The following is a 25,442-nucleotide window of genomic DNA, read 5'->3' as shown; positions in this document are numbered from 1 at the left end:
CCATCAACTTCCACCTTTTCCAAGCAAATTCCCTCACTCACAGCTGTCCAGAGTGGCCCGCCGGACTAGCCCACCCCCGGCAGCCGCTCCCTTCCCCGCACAGCCTGGCTTGCAACATGCCATGCTGGAGATGACGCATTATAAATCATCACAGCGGAGATGGCCTTCTTCCCAACGCAGTCACCGTTGTAAATTTTAAACCCAGCTATTTCCCCGTGTGTCGTGGGGTGGGTTGAACAAAAAAATTTGCTGCAGCAGATATGACAAATTAAACTCAATGACAAATCATAGCCAATTTTAGGCAGACATAATGAGGCAGCCTCTTATTTTTTTTGCATTCCATGAGTCATTAGTTATGGCTTTGAATTAAATTTGGTTGCAAATAATTATCCAATCGACTATTGGCCACTGTTATGCAATCTGCCAAAACAGGACATCTAGTTGTATTAATCACAATGAAGTTGCAATCACATATGGACACAAAATATTAGTTACTAATATGATGGCAATAGTTGAATCGCTCATTTTAAAATCTTTTTTTTTCTAAGATCACAATGAAAAGTTAAATCCTTGTGGTGCCACTCATCTATACATTGCAAAAATTATCTGAGAGAGTAAACTTGACAATGACCATAAAATCATAAAGATGACCAGCATGGGGGTAGAGCAGTGGACCAAGTGATTCACATACCAAGCTATGAACTAGGTGACCTGAGTTCGATCGCTAACCGTACCCCTGCCCAGTTTACCAACCAATCCTGATCAATACAGTGATTTACATTTGTTGAATTGCTGCACGTTATTATTTTATTTGTAATATATTTTATTATTTTGGTTACCTAAATCACTCTTGCGAAGTAAAATGATTCTGGTCTCTGGTTAAACAAAATAAACTTTGGTTAAGGGGGCCATCATCCAGCAGCGGAATGACGAAAGGGCAGAAAATTATTTTTTATTAAAGGTAAGTAAAAGGAGTCAAAATATATTAAAGTGTAGCAAAATAATAATAACACTATTCATGAAACAATTATAATGATGCTGAATATGTATTACATTATTAAGGAAACAGAAAAAGTACATCAAAGAAAAAATGTCAAGATCTGTTCATACTCAGTAATAATCAGAGTTGTATTCACCAGAGAATATTTGTATTGGAAAAAACTAAATTCTCGACACAAGTTTTGTATTCATTAATTTAAAGAATTCATATATTTCTATAACACGAGAATGACAACATATTTAATCATGGTAATTTCACGAAAAATTAGATGATTAGATGATGTGTACCATCTTTTCCAGTGTAGTGCATCATTATAATTGCCCTGTCTGCTGTACACCAAATAGCATTTATTAAAAACAAATTTACTCATTACAGTATCTCAAATGTACTTATATAAAAAAAATCCAACTAAAAATACAGTAGAAGCATTTTTGGCTCATATTATTATTTAGTTGTTTTCTTCAGAAAGTAAACAGAATTTATCTTAATTCATGACCTTGTCCAATAAAAACATTACTAATTAAATGTGCTGTGCCATTAATTTGTGTAGCAATGAATGTTCTAGCGACATTGCTTGTGAGTGGAGGTTAATGCCAAGCAAGAACGGCATTGCCAGTTTTTTTTATCTCTAGGTCATGTCCTCTGGTGCAATGACAAACAAGTTTTCCAAATATGGATAAATTACCAGATTTATCCTTCCTGTATCCTAACTGGCCAGATGGCGCAATGGTAGAACGAGCGGCTGGCAATTGAAAGGGGTTGACTCAGTCCATCATTCCTTTACGGTCGATAACATGAGAACCACTCTGTCGAGAAGTCAACAGTGGTTGTCCTATGTGTAGACCTGTATGTATGTATGTTGAACTTAGTTTGCACCGACCGTAGTCAACCGTACTAATTGGAATGGGGATTTCCCAACACTGGCTCAGGACTGCTCATTTTGAGCAGAGATGCAAGAACTGATGAGCAATACATCGAGCTGTAAAGCGGCAAGACCGCGCGCTGTGCATGTGGACAATCGTGTGCCTTGCTGGGCTTCATAAGCGCTCCTCACTAACCGCACTTGCCCCAACGGTCCACGAAGGCTATCCGGGGGGGGGGGGGGGTCTTTGCCTTTGTGGACAACTTCAACGGCGGTGGATTCCCACAACTTACTCCCGTCGTAGTTGAGCGTCGCAAAGTCGGCGCTGTGCTCGGCGCAGCCGGCGGCGTTGCACGCGCGCATGCGCAGCCGATACCACGTGGCCTCCAGCAGGCCGGCCAGCATGATGGGGGCGGCCGCGTCCGACGTCTCCAGCACCGGGCTCCAGGTCGCGCTGGACGCCCCGGCGCCCCCGGCCGCGGCCGCGCCGGGGCCTCCGGCGGGCGGCACGGCGGCCCCCACGGCCGTTCCCGGGGCGCCCGGGTTCACGCCCCCGGCGCCGGCAATACCGCCGCCGCTGCCGCCGCCACCGCCGCCTCCGCCGCCGCCGCCGCCTCCGCCGCCGCCGCCTGGACCGGCTGGTGCGTTGACGCCGGCGCCGCTGGGCTGGTACTCGAGGGCCAGGGATGATATGGGGCAGCCGCCGTCATCCCAGCCGCGCAAGTTCACGCGCACCACGCTCACGTTCATGGGCAGCACCAACTCGGCGTCCTTGACGAAGTGCGGTTCTGAGAGAGGGGAGAGAGAGGAGAGGGAGGTGGCGAGGGGCGACAACAAAAAAATTAACCCGTAAAAACAAAGTTTTTCACTATAAATCCTTTATATGCGTGACGGCTAGAGTCCTCTCGTCCTCTGGCTTGAGATGGCTGCCACCTATGGGTCAGATGATTGCCTGCCACCATTAAGCAATTGGTAATTAAATATAATTTATTTTTTCCTAAAAAGTGTAACATTTTGGAAAAAAAATTTCACGAAAATTAATTGTCACGCACAACGAGTCTGTGTGCAAAATGTCAGCTCGATTGGATCACGGGAACTGGGTTAAAAAAACACCGAAAGATTTGCACGGTCGTAAGCGCGCAAGCAAGCAAGCAAGTGAACCTAATATAAAGGATTTAAAAAGGGGTGGGATTTTGACACGCCGGGTTGACCCCCAGAGCAATGCGGCGTGTACAGCTTTGCTCGACGATGAAATCAAAGAAGCAAACTATTCGGATGAATTCGGGTGATTAGCTTATGTGGGCGTCGAGTTTGCCGGTACGAAAATAAAACCCCACGAAGTTAACCTGACAACACGCGAGGGTTTTCTGTTCCGCTTGTTAAAAAAACAAAAAATCATCGTTCTCAATTTGGAGTTGCGGGGGAAATGTTAAGTAATTAAGCGTGTGGGCGTACGTCGTGGCTGCGTGTACAAAACTCGCAGTTAACCTTAACATATACAAGCTACATTCTCTCGCTAATGAACACTCGCAGAGAAGAGACTTCCTGCAATGCTTAGTTATAATTATGGTATGTAAATAAGGCATCCACACGTGCGTTTTCAGCAACGATGTGAATGAGGTTGCGTGCAATTTAGTTGCCTGACCGAAACTCACATTTTTTAGGCAATTCTAATTAGTTTTATTTTTATTTATTGAATATCAATGTAACTGAAAGCAATAACCATCGTCGTGAAAGGAAAATGTGAATTAGTTTCGGCTTTAATATATTCTACTTTGTTCTGCATCTTGAGATGTACCTGCAATCGGATGCCATGTAAATAAACATTTAATTGTGTTGATTTGTGTACACAATTTAGCTACATTCCAGCTTTTATGATTAAAAACACCAATACTGACTGCCATGCAATACGCATTAATCTGCAGCTTAGCACGTAGGAAAGTTTACATCCAAGTATTTGGGCAATAAAAGGTTGCGGATCTCAGAAGTAGTTCTGCATTGTCTCCTTCCATGGGCCATTCTCAATCACGTGGGGTTGCCACTGCTCTGCGAGAGCTCCAAATGAATGAACAGTTGACCTTATGACATGACACCTACGGGACAAAGGAATAGATTTTTTAAAATGTCAAAAGAACAATGAAAACTGGAAGAACTCAAACAATCTCTTCACATGGCTGAGTTCAAACTAGATTGCTTTATCTTCTTGGTTCTTTCGGTAAAGTCACGTAGAAGGGAAATAATAAAATAACATATAATTAAATAATATAATAATATAATATTTTTTTTTTATTATTTCCCTTCTACGTGACTTTACCGAAAGAACCAAGAAGATGAATCCCTGCAGTCACGAAAGCTTTAAATCGAAATTTAGATTGCTTTAGTCTAAGAGGCACCGATATAGACTGAGAGGCCTATAGCATGTTGGTCATCCAGCTATAGACAAGCTGGGCGACTAAGACAAAGGACTGAACCGGGTTTAAAGAGGTGGAAGTTCAACAGGCGACAAAAGATGACGCAGAAGCAGATAGACGAGATATCTGGAGAACGGATGGCTCGGAGCGCACCTCGTTTTGCGTGTCCCCTCCGGCCGACACGGCTTCGCGATCGATCGAGAGCCCTTCCGAGCGTTGAAAAAACTGCGCTCCCAAAAGTTTTGGACGCGCGCTCGCTCGCTCGCACCAACCCCCGCTACCTCTGCCGTGCGTCTTGGCCTCGATGATCTCGCTGATGCGGCCAGTGCCCACGACGTTGCGCGCGGCCAACGTGAACTTGTACCACGTGCCGCAGCGCAGCCGCTCCAGGGCGTAGCGCTTCTGGTGCGGGGAGATGACCATCTCCTCCCACTGCTCGCTGCGGTCAACCGAGTACTGCAACAGGTAGCCTGGCGGACAGAAACGTTGCAGGGGGGGGGGGGGGGGTGCGCAGGGGCAAACCGCCGCGTGCCATCGCATTAGAGGCGCCGTGACGTTGGACGATGAGAAAGTAGCGAGGTGGGAGGGTGCGAATATATGTTGGTGTTGAGCGATGGACTGTGTATTGTGTTATTGTAGTCAGCACTCTTTGCTTGTCTAAGCTGGTTTTTTATATTTTATATCAGTGCGCACTACCTGCTTTTACACATGGTTCAGAAATATGGTCGTGAATAGGATAAAAAAAAACATGTAAAAATAATTAGAACAAAAAGTGAAAAGAGTGGGCAACAAAAGCATGGGGTAAGATCCGCGCTTCGAATTACATTGGGAGACAGAAATCGAAACGCGGGGATTTACAGAAAGTGTGCAGGTAAAAAAGTGTCATTCAACCAAACTGTGAAGAACATTAAGCAGCCCTTGGCCAGGACATATCCTGGCCAGAAGTGATGGTGGACGGTGGTCACGAATAAAGATGGAACGGCAACCAAGACATGGAACGTGTCAGAGAGCGACGTCCACCGAAGGGATGGAGCGATGAAGTGAGCTCGCGTGCAAGGCGCTCGGTAGATTATTACATCCCAGGATGGCGAGAGGTGGTAAAAGCTATCATCTAGCAGTGGATTGACCATGGCTGATGATGATGACGACGACACCTTTTTATATGACCCGGTGAGCACTGTACGCATGTCCATAGGTGTATAGGTGAATAGTAAAAGGCAGACGGCTGAATCACCAAGGAAATACATTTAAATGATTATTTTTGAAGCTATTGGAAATGGTATTTACTCATCATTTGGAGGAAGCACAACTGTTACGGTAACAAAGATGTGCTATTTTTTTATACAACCAAAACCTACTGTACGCTAGCACTGCAACACATATGCAACGTTCATTGACTGAAACATGAAAGCGCCATATAAATTAAAGTGGCATCGAAAATAAATAAAATATTTTAGCCATTTTACTTTTGTCACAATCGCATCTCTCCATCAGTTCCATCAGGGGACATCTTTTCAACAGTTGCGATAGTGAATCTCCAATGTATCCCCAAGTCAAGCGTAAAGACCCGGAAGCTGTGAAGCAAGGAAGCCTAGCGCTTTAGTAGACATCACGGACGAGATGGATGCTGGAGGACTTAATGGGCTCAGGACAGTTATCGAGGTTTAGAGGAGAGAGTGCATGGATGGGAAGACGTCGGTATTAAGTAGCGAAGCGAATGTAATACAATGAGAACTGTCGGGGCGGGGATGGCATGGTTAAAGCTACCGACACTGAAATCTATTACACTGAATTTCATTGCATTGTATATAATATAGCAATATCAGAAGAATATTAAACCAGAACCTTTCTTTAGCACGGGTGGGGTCAGCAAGCACATACGCAAATACGCAAACTCTTGAGCTCATGTTCTATCGCCTGATTCTAAGGCTTTGCCTTCAGGCGCTAGACAAAATACTGAAATTTGCAATGTAAAAATTACGAATAGAAATTAAGTGAATATTAATATTAAAAAGTAAAAAATGTACATCTTCTCCTATCAGCAAACCAAATTATTTTCAAACTTGTGAGGCGACCTCGTCGGGCGCACGCACAAGCACCAAACCCGTGGCAATAAATGATCACAAATTAAAAATAATTCAAATCTTAAGCCTACATGAAATGATTCATATGGCATGAAATTATTGCTATCGTTGTTCCCTGGACTTGCTTGGCTGTCGGGAGCTTGAGTCCTCGAGTGAGTGATGGTGCCCCACTGTCCGCTGGCTGAACTCCCCACACCACCGTGCTCTTGGCTGTGAGGAGTCTTAATTATCTGTGGTGCCATCGTACATCGTTTATGACGAACATTCTTTTCGGAGGGTTTTAAGACGTTTGCGTGTGGCGGGTTCAAAATGCTGCGTTTTTAAATCCTTTATATTAAGTTCGCTTGCTTGCTTGCTTGTGTGCTTGCGTGCTTGCTTACGGCCGTGCAAATCCTTCGGTCGTTTTTTAACCCACTTCCCGTGATCCAATCGAGCTGACATTTTCCACACAGACTCGTTGTGCGTGACAATTAATTTTCGTGAAAAAATATTTCCAAAATTTTACACTGTTTAGGGAAATTTTTTAAATATTTAATTACCAATTGCTTAATGCTGGCAGACAATCATCTGACCCATAGGTGGCAGCCATCTCAAGCCAGAGGACGAGAGGACTCTAGCCGCCACGCATATAAAGGATTTATAGTGAAAAACTTTGTTTTTACGGGTTCATTTTTTTTAGAGATGCCATTTGAATGAATGAGATGCCATTTGAATGAATGAGGCTATATATTACGATTGTTACGATTGTGAGATTCATCCCAAATGATTGTCTTAGAATATGCCTTAATTGCCAATCAAATTGACCAAACACCTTGTTGCATATGTTCCCATCAAAAGCCTGAGTGAATCCGTGATTGCATCTTTCCAGGCGACAATGCACGATAACGATGCCACGGAAAGTAAAAGTCATTACTACTGTGCGTAAACACGTGTGGCTCAATTGATCATCGTATCGGCATGTAAAACGCCGTTCAGTTCAGAGCACAAGTTACATCACGAAAAACAAACCCATTTGCAACATGAAGCGATCGGCCAGTCCGTTTTGTATGAGCAGTCACAACTGCACATCTTATATATTTATATACACTTTTACAACACTGAAATCTTTGCTCTTTCATGTGTATTCATGATCTCACCATGCCCACAGCATCACTCATGATCCTGAACGGCTCCTGTGCAGCCCACTCCTGTAACAATCCATCATTTCATTGCCTTTGTTCATCCCTCGACGTCTGTTCGCCCACTTTGCCGGCGAGAACACACGTGAAGACATGTAAGCTGGCAGCATTAACATATCGGCGTTCAAGTCCACAGCCTGTGGCCATGTTGTTTTTTTCACACACACACACATATATATTTTAAAAGTAGCTTTTGGAAATGTCAGTCAAGTGGAATTAAACAACAAAAAAGGGATAAGGTGGGGGCACTTCTGTAATGAATGCTGTCTGTTAGGAATACGTACCACGCAAGGGACTTCCTCCATTGTTTCCTGGGATCCAGGATAGAGTGATAGAAGAGGCACTCGTTTTAGAAACACTCAGCCTGGGCTGGTCAGGAGGCACTGTGGGGGTCGCGCACACGCACATATACACACTTAGAACAACAACAAAGAACAACCACTGCCATTTGCCACCAAGTGGTGCTAATGTCGCCACGATGCTTGGGCACTATGAGGGCATTTGAAATGTCAAAGGTGCCGCTGGTAGATGGTCACGGGACAGGCCCAGGGGTCATGGGGTTAACCGGACTGATATGACTGTCAGATGCACTGCCTGTATTTTAGCTGTCAGCCACTCTACTCGTTGATGCGAGCGTCGCTCCAGATACGCGCGTAAGCACGAGCACATACACACACACACACAAACGTCTCTCGTATAAATTTTGAAACTATTAAGGAACGTGTTGTTAATCCGCATACAAGTTGAAGACCATTTCACACTGAGCGTGTTTTTTTTTTGTTCACACGGGAAAAAAATATTATTCTAAGTATTTATTGGAATAGCCCTGATGCAATATTGTAAATTTGAATGCCAAAAACCAATGCTTTACTCTATTTCTTCAGCAATTGCGGTCACTGTAATATGAACAATGGACCTGGCAGAGTGAGACACACGCATGCGTCAATTAAAGGGAAACTTTGCGCAGATTGACCGTTGCCAGGGAATTTGTTCATGACTGCAACACAAGGGCTGAGTAGTCTCATCGTGTGGTCATATTTTTGCCGTGTGTGAAAGCGTTCTGGCGTGCATGAGCGAGTGTATGTGTGTTATGGGGAGTGGTGGTGGATGCAGCAGTTAGCACACTGCACGATGATTTTAGTGACCTCGATTTGATTCATGACCAGGAATAACATCGGTGGCAGGTGGTATCTCTCCTAGGTTGAATCAAGATTCAATGGGCATCTGGCGTGACACGTAAAGGTTAGCAATCGGAGGACAAAAGTGGCTAGGCATGGTGCTGGCTTTCTGCGCCGTGCAGGGCGTAATTTTTATCACTCAATATTTTCTGGAAAGCCACTGGAGTATAAGTTACACCTATTCATGATAATCCTACATTATTGCACCCTATACTTCTATGATCTCATGAACAGTTTTCTAAAAAAATTACGAGTACAAAATAATGGCGAGATGGATATAGCATGAGTTTTGGACTGTTCTGGCTAAAATTAAGCACTTGTGCTGGACAAGTTTTAAAAGATTTTCACTTCAATCTAAAACTCTAAACTATTAGGTAAAGCCCACTCAAGCCATCTAGCTCTTTTCAGAAGCGACTTGGCCGAAAATAATAGCTCAACGCAAGTGGCTTAATCATGTCGAAATTTATAGCAGCCAAATACTCTAAACCAGGGGTCGGGAACCTTTTTGACTGGGAGAGCCATAAAAGCCAAATATTTCTAAATATATTTCATTGAGAGCCATATAGTATTTTTAACGTATAATAAATTAAATATGTCTTACTTTTAATGCGACTTCTGGTGCTGCATGGTTTTTGCTGATGGCTTTGTAGTCTGGTTCATACGTGGTGAGGTTGAGCTTCGTGCAGGCGTGACCCGTGAAATTTATTTAAGTATTTTTAAATCAGTTCCAAACTGATTTTTTTTTTCAACTCAAAATTGTCTGGGAGCCATATGCCGTCACTGGAAGAGCCATATATGGCTCGCGAGCCATAGGTTCCCGACCGCTGCTCTAAACGCATGTTTCTAAATGTGGAGGGAAAAACCGGAGGACCCAGATAAAAATCCACGCGACAACGGGGAGAACGTGCAGGCTCCAAATATACAGGTGTCAGCTTTGGGATCGAACCCACGACCTCCTACATACCAGGTGAGGTAGTAAACATCTCGCCACTCTGGTACCCGATAATTGGTTCTTTACCCTTCTATCTGGCAACAAAACTGACAGTTTTGTTGCCAGATAGAAGGGTAAAGAACCAATTATCATATTTTTACTGGCAAATGAGGTTCCCATACTCTGGTACCCACTCAATACACACAAAGTGTTTTCCACAAATGAAACATAATACCTTGCTGAGCTTGTCGAGGAACATGAACCATCACGTGCACTCCGGTCATCCTCGCAGTGGCTTTTGGCTAGCCATCGAACAAAGACGGTCGCTGCATCACGCGCTTTCAGATGCCCTTCTGTAGCCGTCTGGAACGCTCTTTCTTTCGATATTAGGAAGCCAGTGGAGCTCTGCACTTTTAAATATATATTGAAAACTAATTTCCTTCGAACTGCTTTTTGTTTTTAGTTTGTTGTCCTTCCCCCGCACCAGCTCCGATTAGCACGGTTGGTTACATACGGTGTGAAAGAAGTTCAACATATTTACATACATACCAGTGTTCACTAACAGCGCTGGGCTCCCAACAGTCTACATGGCTGTATCGGGATCTGTTTGGAGGCTCAGGTTCTCACATGAATACGAACCACCAGAAACCTGGTGATTTGTATTCTATTCCTAGGCATGCACAAATGCAAGTGTTAATTAGAGTGTAAACATACCCAGACCCTCCCCTAGGTATACTCAGCCTGAAACGAGCGCCTAGTGTAACATTTAATTTTAATTTAAACATCAGTAATGGATGAAAAAGTCTATGGATGGGTTGCAGATAAACCGCCCTTTTGTTACCGTGCCAACCTTGAAAATGCTTGCTCACAGCCCCTAGCCAATGGCCTTGCATGGATAAAATATGGCTCCTGATACTTTTGTGTTTGTATATCTGGTTTAACATCTTTAATGTTTGAAAATTCAACAACATAAAAAAGCGGAAAAAAAATATGCACCCAATTAAGCAAGCTGAAATTGATATACAAAGATATTTTTCAAGTTACCCCCTTTACAAATGAAATGGTGCAATCATTAAATTGAATCTGGTCTCATATTGGGAAATGTTTTCAACTAATTTGCAAATGCTAATGCGCTCGCGGTGATTTTGCGAAAATGTAAAAGTTAAGTTGCACACGGAAATGTACCAAATGGGTCACGCATGCGAGCAAAATCTAGATTAGAGTGGATGAACTGAAGTGTTCACTAATTATTAATTAATTCGTGTTCAGCATCGTTTTTTTCAAAAACCCATTTCCAAAAAAAAACGAATCTCTGGGAGGACATTTGTGAGACCCGCGTGCATGAATACGTTGCCGTATGTACTGTCCTGAGACAGCCTCAACCAAACAAAAACACAACAAGCCATCGGCCTTTGTTGTGTGTGTGTGTGTGCACGTGTGTACATGCTTGTGGACAAGTTTGTAATGGAGAGCGGTAGTGTAGTGGTTAGCGCACTGCACTGCGAACCCGGCAACCCGAGTTCCATTGCCACTTCACGGCCACCAACACCGGTGACGATTATCTGAACCGGTTCTGGTCCTCCCCTAAGTGAACTCAGCCTGAAATGAGTACCTGGTGCGGTGTGTAAACATTGCCACTCAGGGAAACAAAAGCGGCTGGGCGTAGTGCGGGCCACCCACCCCCTCGTGTGCCGTGCCGGCCTTGATAGGTGCTCGCTAACAGCACTTGCCCCTACAACCTGTTAAGGCTATATGGGGGATCTTTGTATTTGTGGAAAGTTTGGGTCTAAATATTTTTTTTTCTTATAAACATATTCAATAATACCTGTTAAGCAACATGCATATGCAAATTCCCATGACTGACGTTACCTTTTAATATTATTACCTAATAGGGTGCAGGAGTGGCAGCACATGTGTTAGCGCACTGTGGCTTTTTACCTGAAGACACCGAGGTTCAGTTTCCCAGCCATGCATGGATATCGCCTCTGGCAACGGATATCTGAACCAGTCCTGGGCCCCCTGCCTATACCGACCCACGCTGACCGGCGTGGTGAAGTATGGTCAAAACAACCTCATGACTGATCCAACATCGGAAAGAAATCCTTCACGCAGCAGTTGAAAAAGGGTTGAAATGTATTATTATTTGGTTGTCATTATTACGTAATAAGTATAATTTTGGATTCAATATTGGATTTCTGCACGAGTTATTTTCATATAAAGTAGAACCCCTCTTAACGACCACCCCTGTTAAGGACTTTGCTTAACGTCGGGCCTCCAAAGAGCCCAATGTGTAGTGTATAATGTATAGTAGTGTAATGTATAGTAGTGTAGTGTATAGTATGTATAGTAGAACCCCTCTTAACAACCACCCCTGTTAACGACTAATCGCTTGATGACGGCCTCCAAAGAGCCCAACGTGTAGTGTATAATGTAGTGTAGTGTATAGTGTAGTGTATAGTAGTGTAGTGCTTCCATAGAGCCCAATGTGTAGTGTATAATGTAGTGTAGTGTATAGTGTAGTGTATAGTAGTGTAGTGCCTCCATAGAGCCCAACGTGTAATGTATAATGTAGTGTAGTGTATAGTGTAGTGTATAGTAGTGTAGTGCTTCCATAGAGCCCAACGTGTAGTGTATAATGTAGTGTAGTGTATAGTGTATAATGTAGTGTAGTGTAAAGTGTAGTGTATAATGTAGTGTAGTGTATAGTGTATAGTAGTGTATAGTGTATAGTAGTGTAGTGTATAGTAGTGTAGTGTATAGTAGTGTAGTGTATAGTAGTGTAGTGTATAGTGTAGTGTATAGTCGTGTAGTGTATAATGTAGTGTAGTGCCTCCATAGAGCCCAACGTATTTGCTTACCCACCATCCCCCTGGTAATGGTGGGTTGTGGTAGGCACAGTAAATATGAATGAATCCATTGATTAACCATGTTTATTTTCATGTTATGTGTTTATAATGTTGTGAGTATCTTTATGTATTAATATCGATTGTTTAAATATTATAAAGTACAATTTTTTTACTGAAAAAGGGTAACTTTAGATGCTATCGGAACAAATCAAGCCTTTAACGTGCATTTCCTATACTCACTTAACGACCAAAATGACTTAACAACTGTTTTCGTGCAACCAATTACCATCGTTAAGAGGGGTTCTACTGTAGTTCCACTCAGTGGTACTGCATGCAGCCAACTATAACAGTGGAGATGTGCGCTGCTGTTAGCAACAGAGTATCGAATTCACTGAAGCGGAAATGAAGCTCATTTATTGCACGCGTTACTAATCCCGTGCTAATTTCCATTCAATTAATTGTCAGTAGTGCCCACGATGGGCAGATAATAATTCAAACATCAAACGATGCTTGGCATTGATGTTAATCGAAATGATTTTCCCAGTGGGTCACAAAGATCAGGACAAGACTTTAGCAACACTGACTATGGGATAATTGAAATGTTGTTTCGTTGGTCAATCTGTAATCAAGAGCACTGCACCTCAAAATAGAGTTATAGAGGTTTCCAGCAGGGGTGAGCTGATAAGGCCCGTTATAACTGCTGCACATATCTATTTTTTGTCTTTTTCACCAAGTCTAGCCACTGAAATACGATCCAATTGACCATTCAATTGTAAATCTATGTCTACACATTACTCAGCGATATCCATCAGCCAAAAGTAATCTCCCGAAACAAGAGGTTTTTCTGATGGGTACGACGACACATAATCTGTTGGGTTAAACAAAACACATTTCATCTGAATAGTTGAGAGGCTCTATCTATATTCTCCTGTGCGTGACGTCATGATACATACGGGTATGTGTCTTGTGAGCATGTGTGGCAGTTTGTAGTTTAATTTGTAAACCGTGTTTTTAATTCACACTACAACACCGTTAGACTGTGCACTGAACTAAAAATAATACTTCCTGGATAATAAACAAAAAGGAAATAAGACATTTCACTTTTTAACAAGCATTGTGTCTGTGGCAGATTTTCTGTTTCCCTAATTGAGGCTCTTTTTGTATTCCAGCAGATAAGTTCAAGCAAGCCAGCAATTTCACACCGACGGGGACATTTTGCGACGACGCAACGTAATTGGCGTGCGACCGCCTTGTGCTTGGAGTTGCGATTTCGCACAAAGCCAAATAGCAATCGGCGCGCACACATACACACATACACACACACATACACACACACACATACACGCACACATACACACATACACACACACACATACACGCACACATACACACACACACACACATACACACACACACATACACACACACACACGCACACATACACACACACATACACACACACAATACCTTGGACCAGTAGGGTTATTAGCAGTGCGTCAGAGCCCCACGCGTTGGAGGCTGTACAGCTGTATTCTCCCGAATCTTCTGCTCGAACGGAGCGTAGAAGTAAGCTGCCGTTTGGCAGGAAGGAGCCGTGTTCGTCCGCAGGCACTGCCACTTGTGACGTGTCACTTTGTGGGGTGGGCGGTGGGTGATATGGTGCACCTCGTTATTAAATATAGATTGAAAACTCATTTCTTTAGAAGTGCGTTTTGTGTTTAGTTTGTTGTACTTCCCCGACACTTCCGATGAGCAGGGTTGGCTACATACAGCGCGAAAGAAGCTCAACATACATACGTATTTATTTCTTAAATACTACCTCCTAGACCAGTTTTATCCCAGTTGTTGCTTTCGATGTCATGCGACGAGACAAGGTAATGCCCCTGTGTTCGAGAATGGTCAGTGGAAGCAGATATCACAAAACTACACTCAAGTGGGGGACATTACTTTACTTTCCTATTGGCAATGCAACAGAGTTATGTTCATCAGATGACAGTCAAAATGAATATTTTTAATTCTCAGAGCTGGAATTGTCAAATTATGTGCAAAGCTACATTTTATATGGTGTCTTTTTGTTGTGCAGCCGCTGGTGATTAGGCACATTATGTTTCAGAACCCCTGTTTAATCTATGGCAGCTGCACGAATTTGAATCCAGGATCTCAGTGGTACCCAGCGCAGCACTTTAACCTCTGAGCCAGTAATTTCTGTTTGATATTTTGAAAATAGCGATACACAAAAATGTTTCCAGGAAAAATAAATAATTGGACGAGTTTGATATCGTATATGAGTAAGACATTTAAAGTGAAAGATTTTTAACGTCTCATTCTTAAAAGCATTGGAATTCTTCTTGCAGATAATCGATTAAAAAAGTAGAACATACATGTGAACACACACACAGCTTAGCATATAGCCCACCTCTGGAACATTGATGGTTAAGCACAAAATAGTGTTAACAAACTGTTGGAGCAAGTGCTGTTAGCGAGCACCTATAAGTAGTGGGTGGCCAGCACCACGCCCGGCCACTTTTATCTCCCCAGTAGCGATGTTTACACACTGCATCAGGTACTCATTTTATGCCGAGTCGACCTAGGGGAGGCCCAGGACCGATTCAGATAATTGTCACCGGTGTTGGCCGTTAGCGGGAATCAAACTCAGGTCGCCGGGTTTGTAGTGAAGCGAGGTAACCGTTGCACTACCGCTCTCACACTGGTAAAGCACACATACACACGTAGATACACTTAAAATTCACGAGGCCCACCTTTCCTTCGTCCATCGGACAACAGGTGTGGGCTCCCCCACAGAGCGGCATGGGAGCTCCACGTCACGCATCCACGGCGAGGAGATGGGGCCACCAAAGGACAGGATGCGAGCAGGAGCTGCCAAAAGAGTTGAGGGCACATAAGTTGAAGAGCGAGTAAAGACCGAAGGATGGCCATATGCTCTCCTAGAGTAAAACCGAAAAAATTGGTCAGAATTTGAGTATCCTAAAAGAGTCAATGTAGGCTCACCAAAAAAAAATATAAACCCAGTATCTAAAAATAGATGTTCATTTCAGGCAGAGGAACTGACTGGGGGAGAAATTCACAGGATATGGCGACTGAAAATGAGCCGAGGCTACGGGGATTGAGAACACATCGTTTTGTAGCCGCCACTACCGCAGCGACACGGTCGTTCAATGAATGAACAAATAATTTCCAACTGTGCCGCCTTATTTCCATCTGAGAGGATCCTCTTTTCCATGCAGAGCACCACTACATCTATTGTTCATGTTTTGATGGGTAACCGAATGCTCAGACATCAATAGCAAGTGGCATCGCTTTGATTAAAATGAATGCCCTATCTGTAATCAAAATGAAATGATTAGTTAAAATTCAAGGGAATACTTTTATAAATATGTAAAAAAATATATATATATGGATTCCCTTGTGTATCTAATTATTTTCATCGTGAAATTTCATAAGCGTTCATAAGTGTGTGTATAGAATTTTACGTGCAGCATAATGAATCCAATAGAATGGAATGCGCACGGGCGGACGAGAAAAAGCGTGGCGATGTCATCGCACGCCGCAATTCTACGCGTTACATTTCGCACAACGCAAAGGGGCACCCATCTAAAGCACGGCAACGGAACACGGGCGGAATCGCGCGATGATTACCCACGCACGCCAATATGGCTCGGCTCGATGAACCGACCAGCTGATAAATAAGGAAAGCAAATAGATGAGTAAATAATGCAAGGGCGATTTCGTTGAACGAAGTGTCGTGTACTATACCATTCGGAGACGGCTCCACGCTGACACTCTCCGTGTTGTTCCCTCGCCCTGCCGATGTGACCGCCGCCACCCACACGCTGTACTGGCGGTGCCGGCTGAGGTTGCTGATGGAGTGGTGGGTGCTCTCCGGGCTCACCTCGTACTCGCTGATTAACTGTAGAAATAATAATAAGAAGAAGACTCAGAATAATGTAGAGGCCCATCTATCTGCACTCTCAGTCCTGAGGGTTTTTGACAATATTTGATCACCCTGGGATTGCGCGTTGGTGAATGGGAACACGCCATGACCAGTTCAGACGTGACTTGCCACTAATATTATCTGTGGCCAGGTCTTAAACTCAGGTTGCAAGATTCAGTCTGCAGTACGATAAACATTTTTCCACTCATCCAAACAGGTATATATATATAGTAGCTATATATAATGCTCTGTGGTATCACAAGTGTTTGACAGATGTATTGATATTTTCTAGAATGCAAACACTTTCAAAAACACATCAATGCATAACCCTCCTGAAAATAAACATCTGCAGATTTAGTGATACTTTGTTGGATTAATAAAATAAATACAATTACGTTTCTCTTAGTTCACAGTTTAGCTAAATAACATTTTTTATTCAAAGATAAACCATCACATTACTGTTTAACCACGATTCAGTAAGTGAAAATTAATAATGAATGGGTAAAATCACGGGGCCCAAAATTGCAAATCATAGTCACAGAAAATTATGCGAAAAAGCTTTTGTTTTGTCGACTTGTAACTGATGGGATATGTTGACAATATGCGGATGCAAAACCACTCTAATGAATCAATTATACATGAAAAAGAACACGTCCTCTGGCATTTTAATGTGTGTGCAATGCCACGCCGTTAGCATCGCACTGTCCTTGTTTCAAATTACATTTGGCTGGACTTTAGCATGACCAAGACGAAGTTATGACAAACCCACCAGATTTTTTGATTTAAAGCTTTCGTGACTGCAGGGATTCATCTTCTTGGTTCTTTCGGTAAAGTCACGTAGAAGGGAAATAATAAAATAATATTAAAACATAATAAAAATATTTCTCACGACGTTTCGGCCACAACGCAAGCAGCCGTCCTCAGGCTGAAACGTCGTGAGAATTATTGTATTATTTTATTATTTTTATTATTTTATAATGTTTTATTTTTATTATTTTATTATTTCCCTTCTACGTGACTTTACCGAAAGAACCAAAAAGATGAAACCCACCAGAGTTCATCGTTGCTCATGCATTGTCACGCCACTTAAAATAAAGTAGCGTGCAAAACAGTACATTTAAAACGTTAACACGTACACAGTACAGTATTAAACAATGGTATGAATATATTAGACCGGTTATATTCAACTTATGAAATATGTTGTTTTAAATAATGCATGTGGACATTATTAAAAAGATTTGTCTTATAACAAATGAGTTCAGCATATTTCAAGTTAAAGTCATTTCGAAGACGGAAACCTCTGCAACCACGTCCAAGATAACCCCAAGGATTTTCACGTCTTAATGTCACTACGTTGTAGAAATATTACTCCCCGTTTCCCCTAAGCCCCATTTAATGAATACAAGGTCACCCAGTAGTGGCCAGTAATGCGATTTAATCCCACTCGACACGGACAGCTTTCAAATCAATTTCTTCCAAGCCTGAACCACATTGGAATCGCGCCAGTTAACCTTTTCGACTATAGAACACCGTTTTCTTCATATATATCTCACCTGCACGAAAACTAAATTAGGACAATTATAACGCGTGAATTCAAAGCCCTTCGTTCTCAAGGTCATTTTGTTTTCATGGCGAGAGGTATTCAAATCTGCAGCTGTTGGACATCGTATGAGTTATATGGGAAACACTCTCATAGGGTTACCACGCCACGCTGAGATGAAGTTCATCTTACGTGGTGGCTGTCAGGGATTGTGGTGAATTTAACTGCTTCGTCAGCACTCAGAGAAAGTAGGGGCGCGAGTTGTCTTGAAATGTTTTAAGATAGATATATTTTTTATATCACAACGTGAACAGAGAGGTATACACGCTCATATTCAACGGTGATTACATTTAGATACCAACAATTACACGAGGCCTATTGTTGACCTTGACAAATCTGCGACGTATTTCATTAGAACCAGAGGCAAGTGTCAAAAAATTATTTTCAAATTACAGTGTGTGGTATCGTTAAGTAACCCAAATGACTGCCTCGCGTAATTATTCACCGCGTACGCTATTATGACATCAGCTTGCGGTTGAAATTTTTGTAATCTATAAGAAAACGGCTTCACCCCTCGCCCAGAATGCCAAACTAATTTCAAGGAAAAAAAAGGAAACCAATTAATGCCTCACGAGCAGCAAACTACTATGGTTTTCATCTCATAATGAGCACATTTACATTATTAGACAGAAAACAGGTGATAATATAACGCGCCTAACTGCTACATCTCAACGCAACATTCAGGGGTTGCCTCCATGCCACCATTGTGTCCACACAGATGCTCAGGCTCTTCATTATTTTCCCTTTTTGTAAGTCCTCGCGCAGAGAAACCTACGGCATCCATTTTAAAATGTGCCCTTTTTAAATAATTGATGGGTGCGCAATATGAAGATGTGGGAAATACAAGAAAAAAATGTTCATGCCACCAGCTGACTTGCGGAAGGGCAACAAAAAGCTACCTGTCGTCACTGACCAGTCTTGTTTGACGCGCGGCATGTAAAATAGTCCAATTAAAATAAGTGCCGCGTTTTTTGCAAATGAAAAACAACCTGCAGGTGTTTTGTTTTACATGCAAATTTCACAAGGGCATTGATTGCCTGCATCAAAGTGACTGCTTATCACTCAGAGAACCATAATAGGAATCTTTATTTGTCACTATAATTGTTTTTCCTGGAGGAAATCCGATGGGCTACGAAACTTTTGGTCACGGACGTCCAGGTGTGTTGTGGCATAGAAGCAAAGCCACCAGTGTGGCATTCAAAATCAAGCGTCGGGTCTCACACATCAAACGTGTATGCGTCTATGTATTGTGTTGGGTGTTGGGGGGGGGGTGGTGCAGCGGTTAGCGCGCTGCGCTACGAACCCGACCACCTGAGTTCGATTCTCGCTTCACGACAAACACCAGTGACGATTGTCTTAACCGGCCCTGGGCCTCATCTAGGTCGACTCAGCCTCAAATGATCACCTGGTGCAGTGTGTAAACTTCGCCGCTGGGGAGACAAAGGCGGCTGGGGGTGGTGCTGGCCACCCACCCCCGCGTGTGCTGTGCCGACCTTCATAGGTGCTAGCTAACAGCACTTGCCCCAAAATTCTGTTACAGGATATACAGGGGAATTTTTGTCTTTGTGTATGAAAATAATTATCCAGCATTACAGGAGGAAATGTTATAGGTGCAATGAGCAGCACATTCCTTTACACATGGTCACACGGCTGTCCGTTTCTACGTGATAAACTAGGAGAGTGTGACAGAACTGAGTCATAAGCGCACATATTTTTGCCAGGTTTCTCACTGAGAATTTTTTTGATAGAGAGAATGTCCCAATTCAGATAAAGGTCTGGTTTTTGACACATAGAGTGGAACCCCACTCAAAAATCATTCCATAATATAAGTTTTTGGGTTAGATCGCGTAAAAATAAATGTGTTGTTACACTCGCCACCACCAGACACAGCCAATTATTAAGGTTTGTCACGTAAATAAAACATGCCAATTCGTTACTAGTTCAGCACACCGGTCTGTTGGAGAATAAATGTTGTGGGTTTACTCTTCAACACACCGGTGTGCTGAACTAGTACGTGAGAAACCTTACTAATTGGCTGTGTCGGGTGCTGGCGGGTTTAACGACACATTTCTATTCACGCGGTCTAACCCAAAAACCTCTATTATTGATAACATTGGTCGCGAAAACCTCCGTGCCAAACTCAAAAATAATTCCAGTCTGCGTGGACAAAAATGTGACCTGTTCAAACCGCCGGTGCGGATTTAATGTGTTTCGATGTCAATGCCACTTCATCCCTGTTGCTGACCCCTGATGTTTCGGCATGGCCAAGATGTATAAACTTGTGATGCCGAGTGTTTTTTCACGAAAGTGCATCATCAACGTGTTTGAGGAGTTCAGGACTTACGGGGTGGGGTACGTAAGGGAAGGCGCACACCACGATGTACTTGCGGATGATCCCGTTGGGCTTGGCGGGTGGAAGCCAGGACACCACGACGCTGCTGGCTGAAGCAGGTGCAGCCTTAACAGCCGCAGGTGGGCAGGGGACTACAAGAACAAGAACAATGTAAATTAATGAGTGCAATTAGACTTTGTTTGGCTTGTAACACTGTCACAAATTAAGTAAAGTAAAAAAAGAAAACCTCTGCGTTTCAGACCGGGGAGAATTTTTGTTTGGCAGTCCTTTCACAGTCACTGTGATTGCGTGAATCAGGTGGCTCTTCGGTCAGAAGACGCCTCATCAAGCCTGCGCAGTGGCAATTACGCTTCGCACTTTCGTGCAATTCGGTTATGATTGCGGTCTTTTGGAGCTCAGCGGACCGTGCCCAGATTTACACATCGGAGACGCGCCGCCGTACCGCGGCACAGCTAACCCGTATCGATCGGCTGCAAAGGCTTCATTTGCGAGCAATAACATTGATTGAATAACTCTTAAATGGCAAATCTCGCTGATTAAATTGCATTGTGTGCGCTCATTTGCATGACGTGGCATGAAGCGCTTCCATGCAGACCCACTCCCCCCCCCAAACAAAACTAAATAAACGCGACTCCTATCCCACAGCACGGCAGGGCTTCCCCAAAAGCTCTGTGTTTCACACAGGATTTGTTGCATTCCTTTACCGATCGTCGGGATGCAGGGCAAAGTGAAAATCCTGGTTTCGAATCGGCAATCGTTTCGGAAGGCTCGCGCCCATCACGGGCAATGCCCGATGAGTTGGCCTATCGTCCCAGCTTCGTGTTCGCCTCCGCTCCTTGAATCGCGCTAAAAACGCGCCCTGCGAAGACTACGACTGCTGCTGCTGCTCCCAATATGCTCGGCAGTCGCTGCTAACGTGCACCTGTGCACGAGCAGCAACGGGGCTTCACGGGGCAGGGCAGATGTTAGCAATTAGTTGCGGGAGTGCCGTAGCTCCCGAGGGACGTTTAGAATTGAACCGTTCCCCCCGCCCCCCCCCCCCACACACACCGATGACCTTGATCGATAGCGCCCTAATTAGTATCGATACCCATTTGGGTAGCAATAGATAATGATAAAGTTAAGTGTTACCCAGACGACAAATATATTACCTTTTAAAACAAAGATATTAAGGAGATGTGTATTGGTATATACAATTTGGAGGAATTAGAATAGTAAAATAAACACAATGTCAGGCAACATATGAAGGTCTTACCTCATGTTATAATTAAAAATGTAATAGGTAAAATGCATTCATCTTAGTGGTGACCATCAAAAACTAAGATATTATGGAACCGTCACAGCACGCTTGCTGTATCAAGCTTCAAATCTAGAATTAAGTGCAGGGCAACACCTTTACATTTGTATTTCTACATAGCCAGTGCATGTGTGTGTGTGTGCCTCAAATCAGTAGTGGGGAGCGGTAGTGTAGCGATGAGCGCGCTGCGCTATAAACCCGGTGACCCGGGTTCGATTCCTGCTCACGGCCAACACCAACAGTGACGATTATCTGAACCGGTCCTGGGCCTCCCCTAGGTAGACTCAGCCTCAAATGAGTACCCGGTGCGGTGTGTAAACATCGCCACTGGGGAGACAAAGGTGGTGCTGGCCACCCACCCCCTCGTGTACTGTTCTGGCTAACAGCACTTGCCCTGGTAAGGCTATACGGGGGGATCTTTGTCTTTGTTTTTTGCAATGGAGCCATGTGGGGAGTGGTAGCACGCTAACCGTTGCACTACCGATTCCTGCTCATGACCAACTCCACTGACAATTATCTGAACCGTTCCTGGGCTTCCCCAAGGTCGACTCAGCTTCAAATGAGTACCTGGTGCGATGTGGATCTGCGACACTCCTGCAACTAAACATCGCCACTGGGGAGACAAAGGCGGCCGTGCGTGGTGCTGGCCACCCACCCCCTCGTGCGCCGTGCTCGCGCTCACAGGTGCCACTCGCTAAGGGCACTTGCCCCAACAGTCTGTTTTGGCCACACGGGGGGAATCTTTGTCTGTGGTTGGAGCGCCGTGCGTACCGTCCTCCTGCGTGCAGACAAAGGTGGCAACGCTCCGGACTCCGTCTCCGGCGCGAGTGAACGCCAGCACCTGGAGGCTGTAGTTGGTGAACTTCTCCAGGTCCCTGAGGTCGGCTCGCAGCTGGCTCGCGGTCAAGTTTCTCACATCCCCAAGCTCTGATCGCACAATGGTGGACCACGATCAGTTGGCTCGCGGTCAAGTTTCTCACATCCCCAAGCTCTGATCGCACAATGGTGGACCACGATCAGTTGGCTCGCGGTCAAGTTTCTCACATCCCCAAGCTCTGATCGCACAATGGTGGACCACGATCAGTTGGCTCCTGGTCAAGTTTCTCACATCCCCAAGCTCTGATCGCACAATGGTGGACCACGATCAGCTGGCTCGCGGTCAAGTTTCTCACATCCCCAAGCTCTGATCGCACAATGGTGGACCACGATCAGTTGGCTCCTGGTCAAGTTTCTCACATCCCCAAGCTCTGATCGCACAATGGTGGACCACGATCAGTTGGCTCCTGGTCAAGTTTCTCACATCCCCAGGCTCTGATCGCACAATGGTGGACCACGATCAGTTGGCTCGCGGTCAAGTTTCTCACATCCCCAAGCTCTGATCGCACAATGGTGGACCACGATCAGTTGGCTCCTGGTCAAGTTTCTCACATCCCCAAGCTCTGATCGCACAATGGTGGACCACGATCAGCTGGCTCGCGGTCAAGTTTCTCACATCCCCAAGCTCTGATCGCACAATGGTGGACCACGATCAGTCCCCGATAATAATAATGATGATCATAATGTAAATAAAAAAACACGAAGTGACACAGATGCTGAATAAAACCGATCAGTGTTTTGAGTGATACCGCATTTGGCAGCGGCACAAAAGCACAATTAATTAAAAAGAAAGTCAATTCATTTGTCATTCGCATTCAAATAACAAAAATAGATATAATAGGTAATATTTTAGGTAATGACCTTTCTTCATAGCTCTTCAAAAGAAGAAGAACAGCCCCTTGCCTTAGATGTTACTTAATTCGATATTTTTTATTATTATTTAGGGCAGTGCTATAGACAAATGTGTTGAGTTTTTGAACAAATTAGTGTGTCTGTATGTACGTTGAACTTCTTTTGCACCCTAAGTAGCCAACTAAGCTAATCGGATGTGTCTGCTAATCGGAGTACTGTATCAAAACCAATTGAATATCAACAGTTCATGGCAAAGATAAGTATTACATGGAACATATAGTAACAGTCCTGTATTACCTTTCGAAAGTAGAAATACAGAGTTATCCATTTATAGATACCCCACTGATTTATAACGAGCTTCTCAACAGGTGATTGAATGTCGTGAAAGCGATGGGTCCATATCTTTCGAAGGAGAATCATGAAATATTTCAAAAGTTTGGTGGGAGATAAATACAGGCTTTGACTTCTCTATAACATCTTGCTATTCTTTTAGAGGAAACTGGCACTATTTATGTGTGTTGAACAACTTTAGCACCGTACGTAGCTGAGCGTGCTAATCGAAAGTGCGACACGTATGTAGTACATGTAGGATAGATAACAAAAGGTTAAATTAAAAGTGTTTTGTTCAGAAAAATTGAAGGAACTGGAAAGAGAGGAAGACCTGACAGAGAATGGCTTGGCGACATCAGAAGAGATTGGTGGCAGAAAGTTGTGGCACTGCTTGATCATATTGGCACGAGACAGAGGAAAGTGGAAATAAAACACGTTCCTTCGGAGTGGGCAGGTAGGAACTTGGTTGGACAGCGCATTCGTGCACGACAGACAGACAAATAATCCCTGGTGGGCAGTGTGGAACCTGTTGTTCGTACCTGTATGTATAAAAGATAACTTGACTTTAGGTAGCCAGGCAGACAGCCCCCTGAACTATCGCCCCCTTAGGCCCCTCCCCTGACCACCCCCCCCCCCATATCCTCAGGCCCCTCCCCTGACCCCCCCTCCCTCAGGCCCCTCCGCTGACCCCCCCCTCAGGCCCCTCCCCTGAACCCCCCCTCAGGCCCCTCTCCTGACTCCCCCCTTCCTTAGGCCCCTCCCCTGACCCTCCTCTCTTAGGCACCTCCCCTCTCCGTCCCCAGCAGTAGGTCTCCACCAATCAAAGAGCTGTTTGTAAGGTCTCCACCAATCAAAGAGCTGTGTGTATTATATATTTATTTATGCACGACAGACAGTCAGACAGACAGACAGCTACATAATCCCTGGTGGGCAGTGTGGAACATTGTTCCTCCCTGTATGACAAACTTTGCAGCGGACACTTAAGGGCTAGCTGCGCCATGGACCGTGATGATGACTATTTTAGTGGGGTATCTATAAAAGGATCACCGTGTATCAGAACCGGAAAGTATATATTTCCACACATGCAAACCCACACAATTAAGTTGTGGTGATCATTTTTCAGGACAGGTCAGAACGAAAGAGGACCACATTCCCATTTTATAAATTCTTTTATGACATCACTATGTTGCTGATATAACAGTAACAAAGTGCTTTTATATAACAGTGATTTTACAAGCACTTAATGAAGAAAATGGAATAAAAGCTGAAAGGTCATCAATGAAGCACGGTAGAGAGGTACGTATACAAATTAGAGACGTCATATTGGGCATTATGAAAAGTAGGTTTGAATTTGTTTAATTTGTTACACGGATGATCCCGTTAAGCCAGTTTTACAAGGGAGATCCGTGCGTAAACAAAACACATGCAAATCAAAAATACAAGTGCAAACATAATATGCCGGGGTAACAGGCGCCAGAAACAGGTTGGGTACATGTGCGAGTAATCTCTGTGTTTTGGTCTCATAGTGGGACTTGAGCAGGGCACATTGCAAATGGGGATGATGGCTGGTTGTCGTGACGTACACACCACTACGGAACGTCAACCACAGAGATGGAGCGATGTGATCAGCTTTGTGCGCAGGAGCCAGATGGACCATGAGGAATAGTGATGATTTGTGGATGCCTTCATCCA

At 44.0% G+C, this 25,442-nt stretch overlaps 1 protein-coding gene across 2 annotated transcripts in view; it reads right to left on the bottom strand.

The window, feature by feature from the left end:
• LOC133342054 (cell adhesion molecule DSCAML1-like) overlaps positions 1 to 25,442 on the bottom strand; it is a 181,868-nt gene that overhangs the window by 20,448 nt on the left and 135,978 nt on the right. For both annotated transcript variants that reach the window (XM_061550959.1, XM_061550960.1), the window contains exons 19-26: positions 22,464 to 22,619; positions 20,387 to 20,526; positions 16,265 to 16,418; positions 15,250 to 15,367; positions 13,958 to 14,121; positions 7,820 to 7,918; positions 4,555 to 4,743; positions 2,156 to 2,650 (exon numbers count right to left, since the gene is read on the bottom strand). In XM_061550959.1, the coding sequence (XP_061406943.1) occupies positions 2,156 to 2,650; positions 4,555 to 4,743; positions 7,820 to 7,918; positions 13,958 to 14,121; positions 15,250 to 15,367; positions 16,265 to 16,418; positions 20,387 to 20,526; positions 22,464 to 22,619 (1,515 nt within the window). The remainder of the gene's footprint in view (positions 1 to 2,155; positions 2,651 to 4,554; positions 4,744 to 7,819; positions 7,919 to 13,957; positions 14,122 to 15,249; positions 15,368 to 16,264; positions 16,419 to 20,386; positions 20,527 to 22,463; positions 22,620 to 25,442) is intronic.

Source organism: Lethenteron reissneri, chromosome 13, assembly GCF_015708825.2.
Source record: "Lethenteron reissneri isolate LAM-NWPU_2019-01 chromosome 13, ASM1570882v1, whole genome shotgun sequence".
NCBI lineage: Eukaryota > Metazoa > Chordata > Hyperoartia > Petromyzontiformes > Petromyzontidae > Lethenteron > Lethenteron reissneri.
The sequence above is the reverse complement of the archived record's forward strand: the minus strand, read 5'-3'. Positions and strand labels throughout refer to the sequence as shown.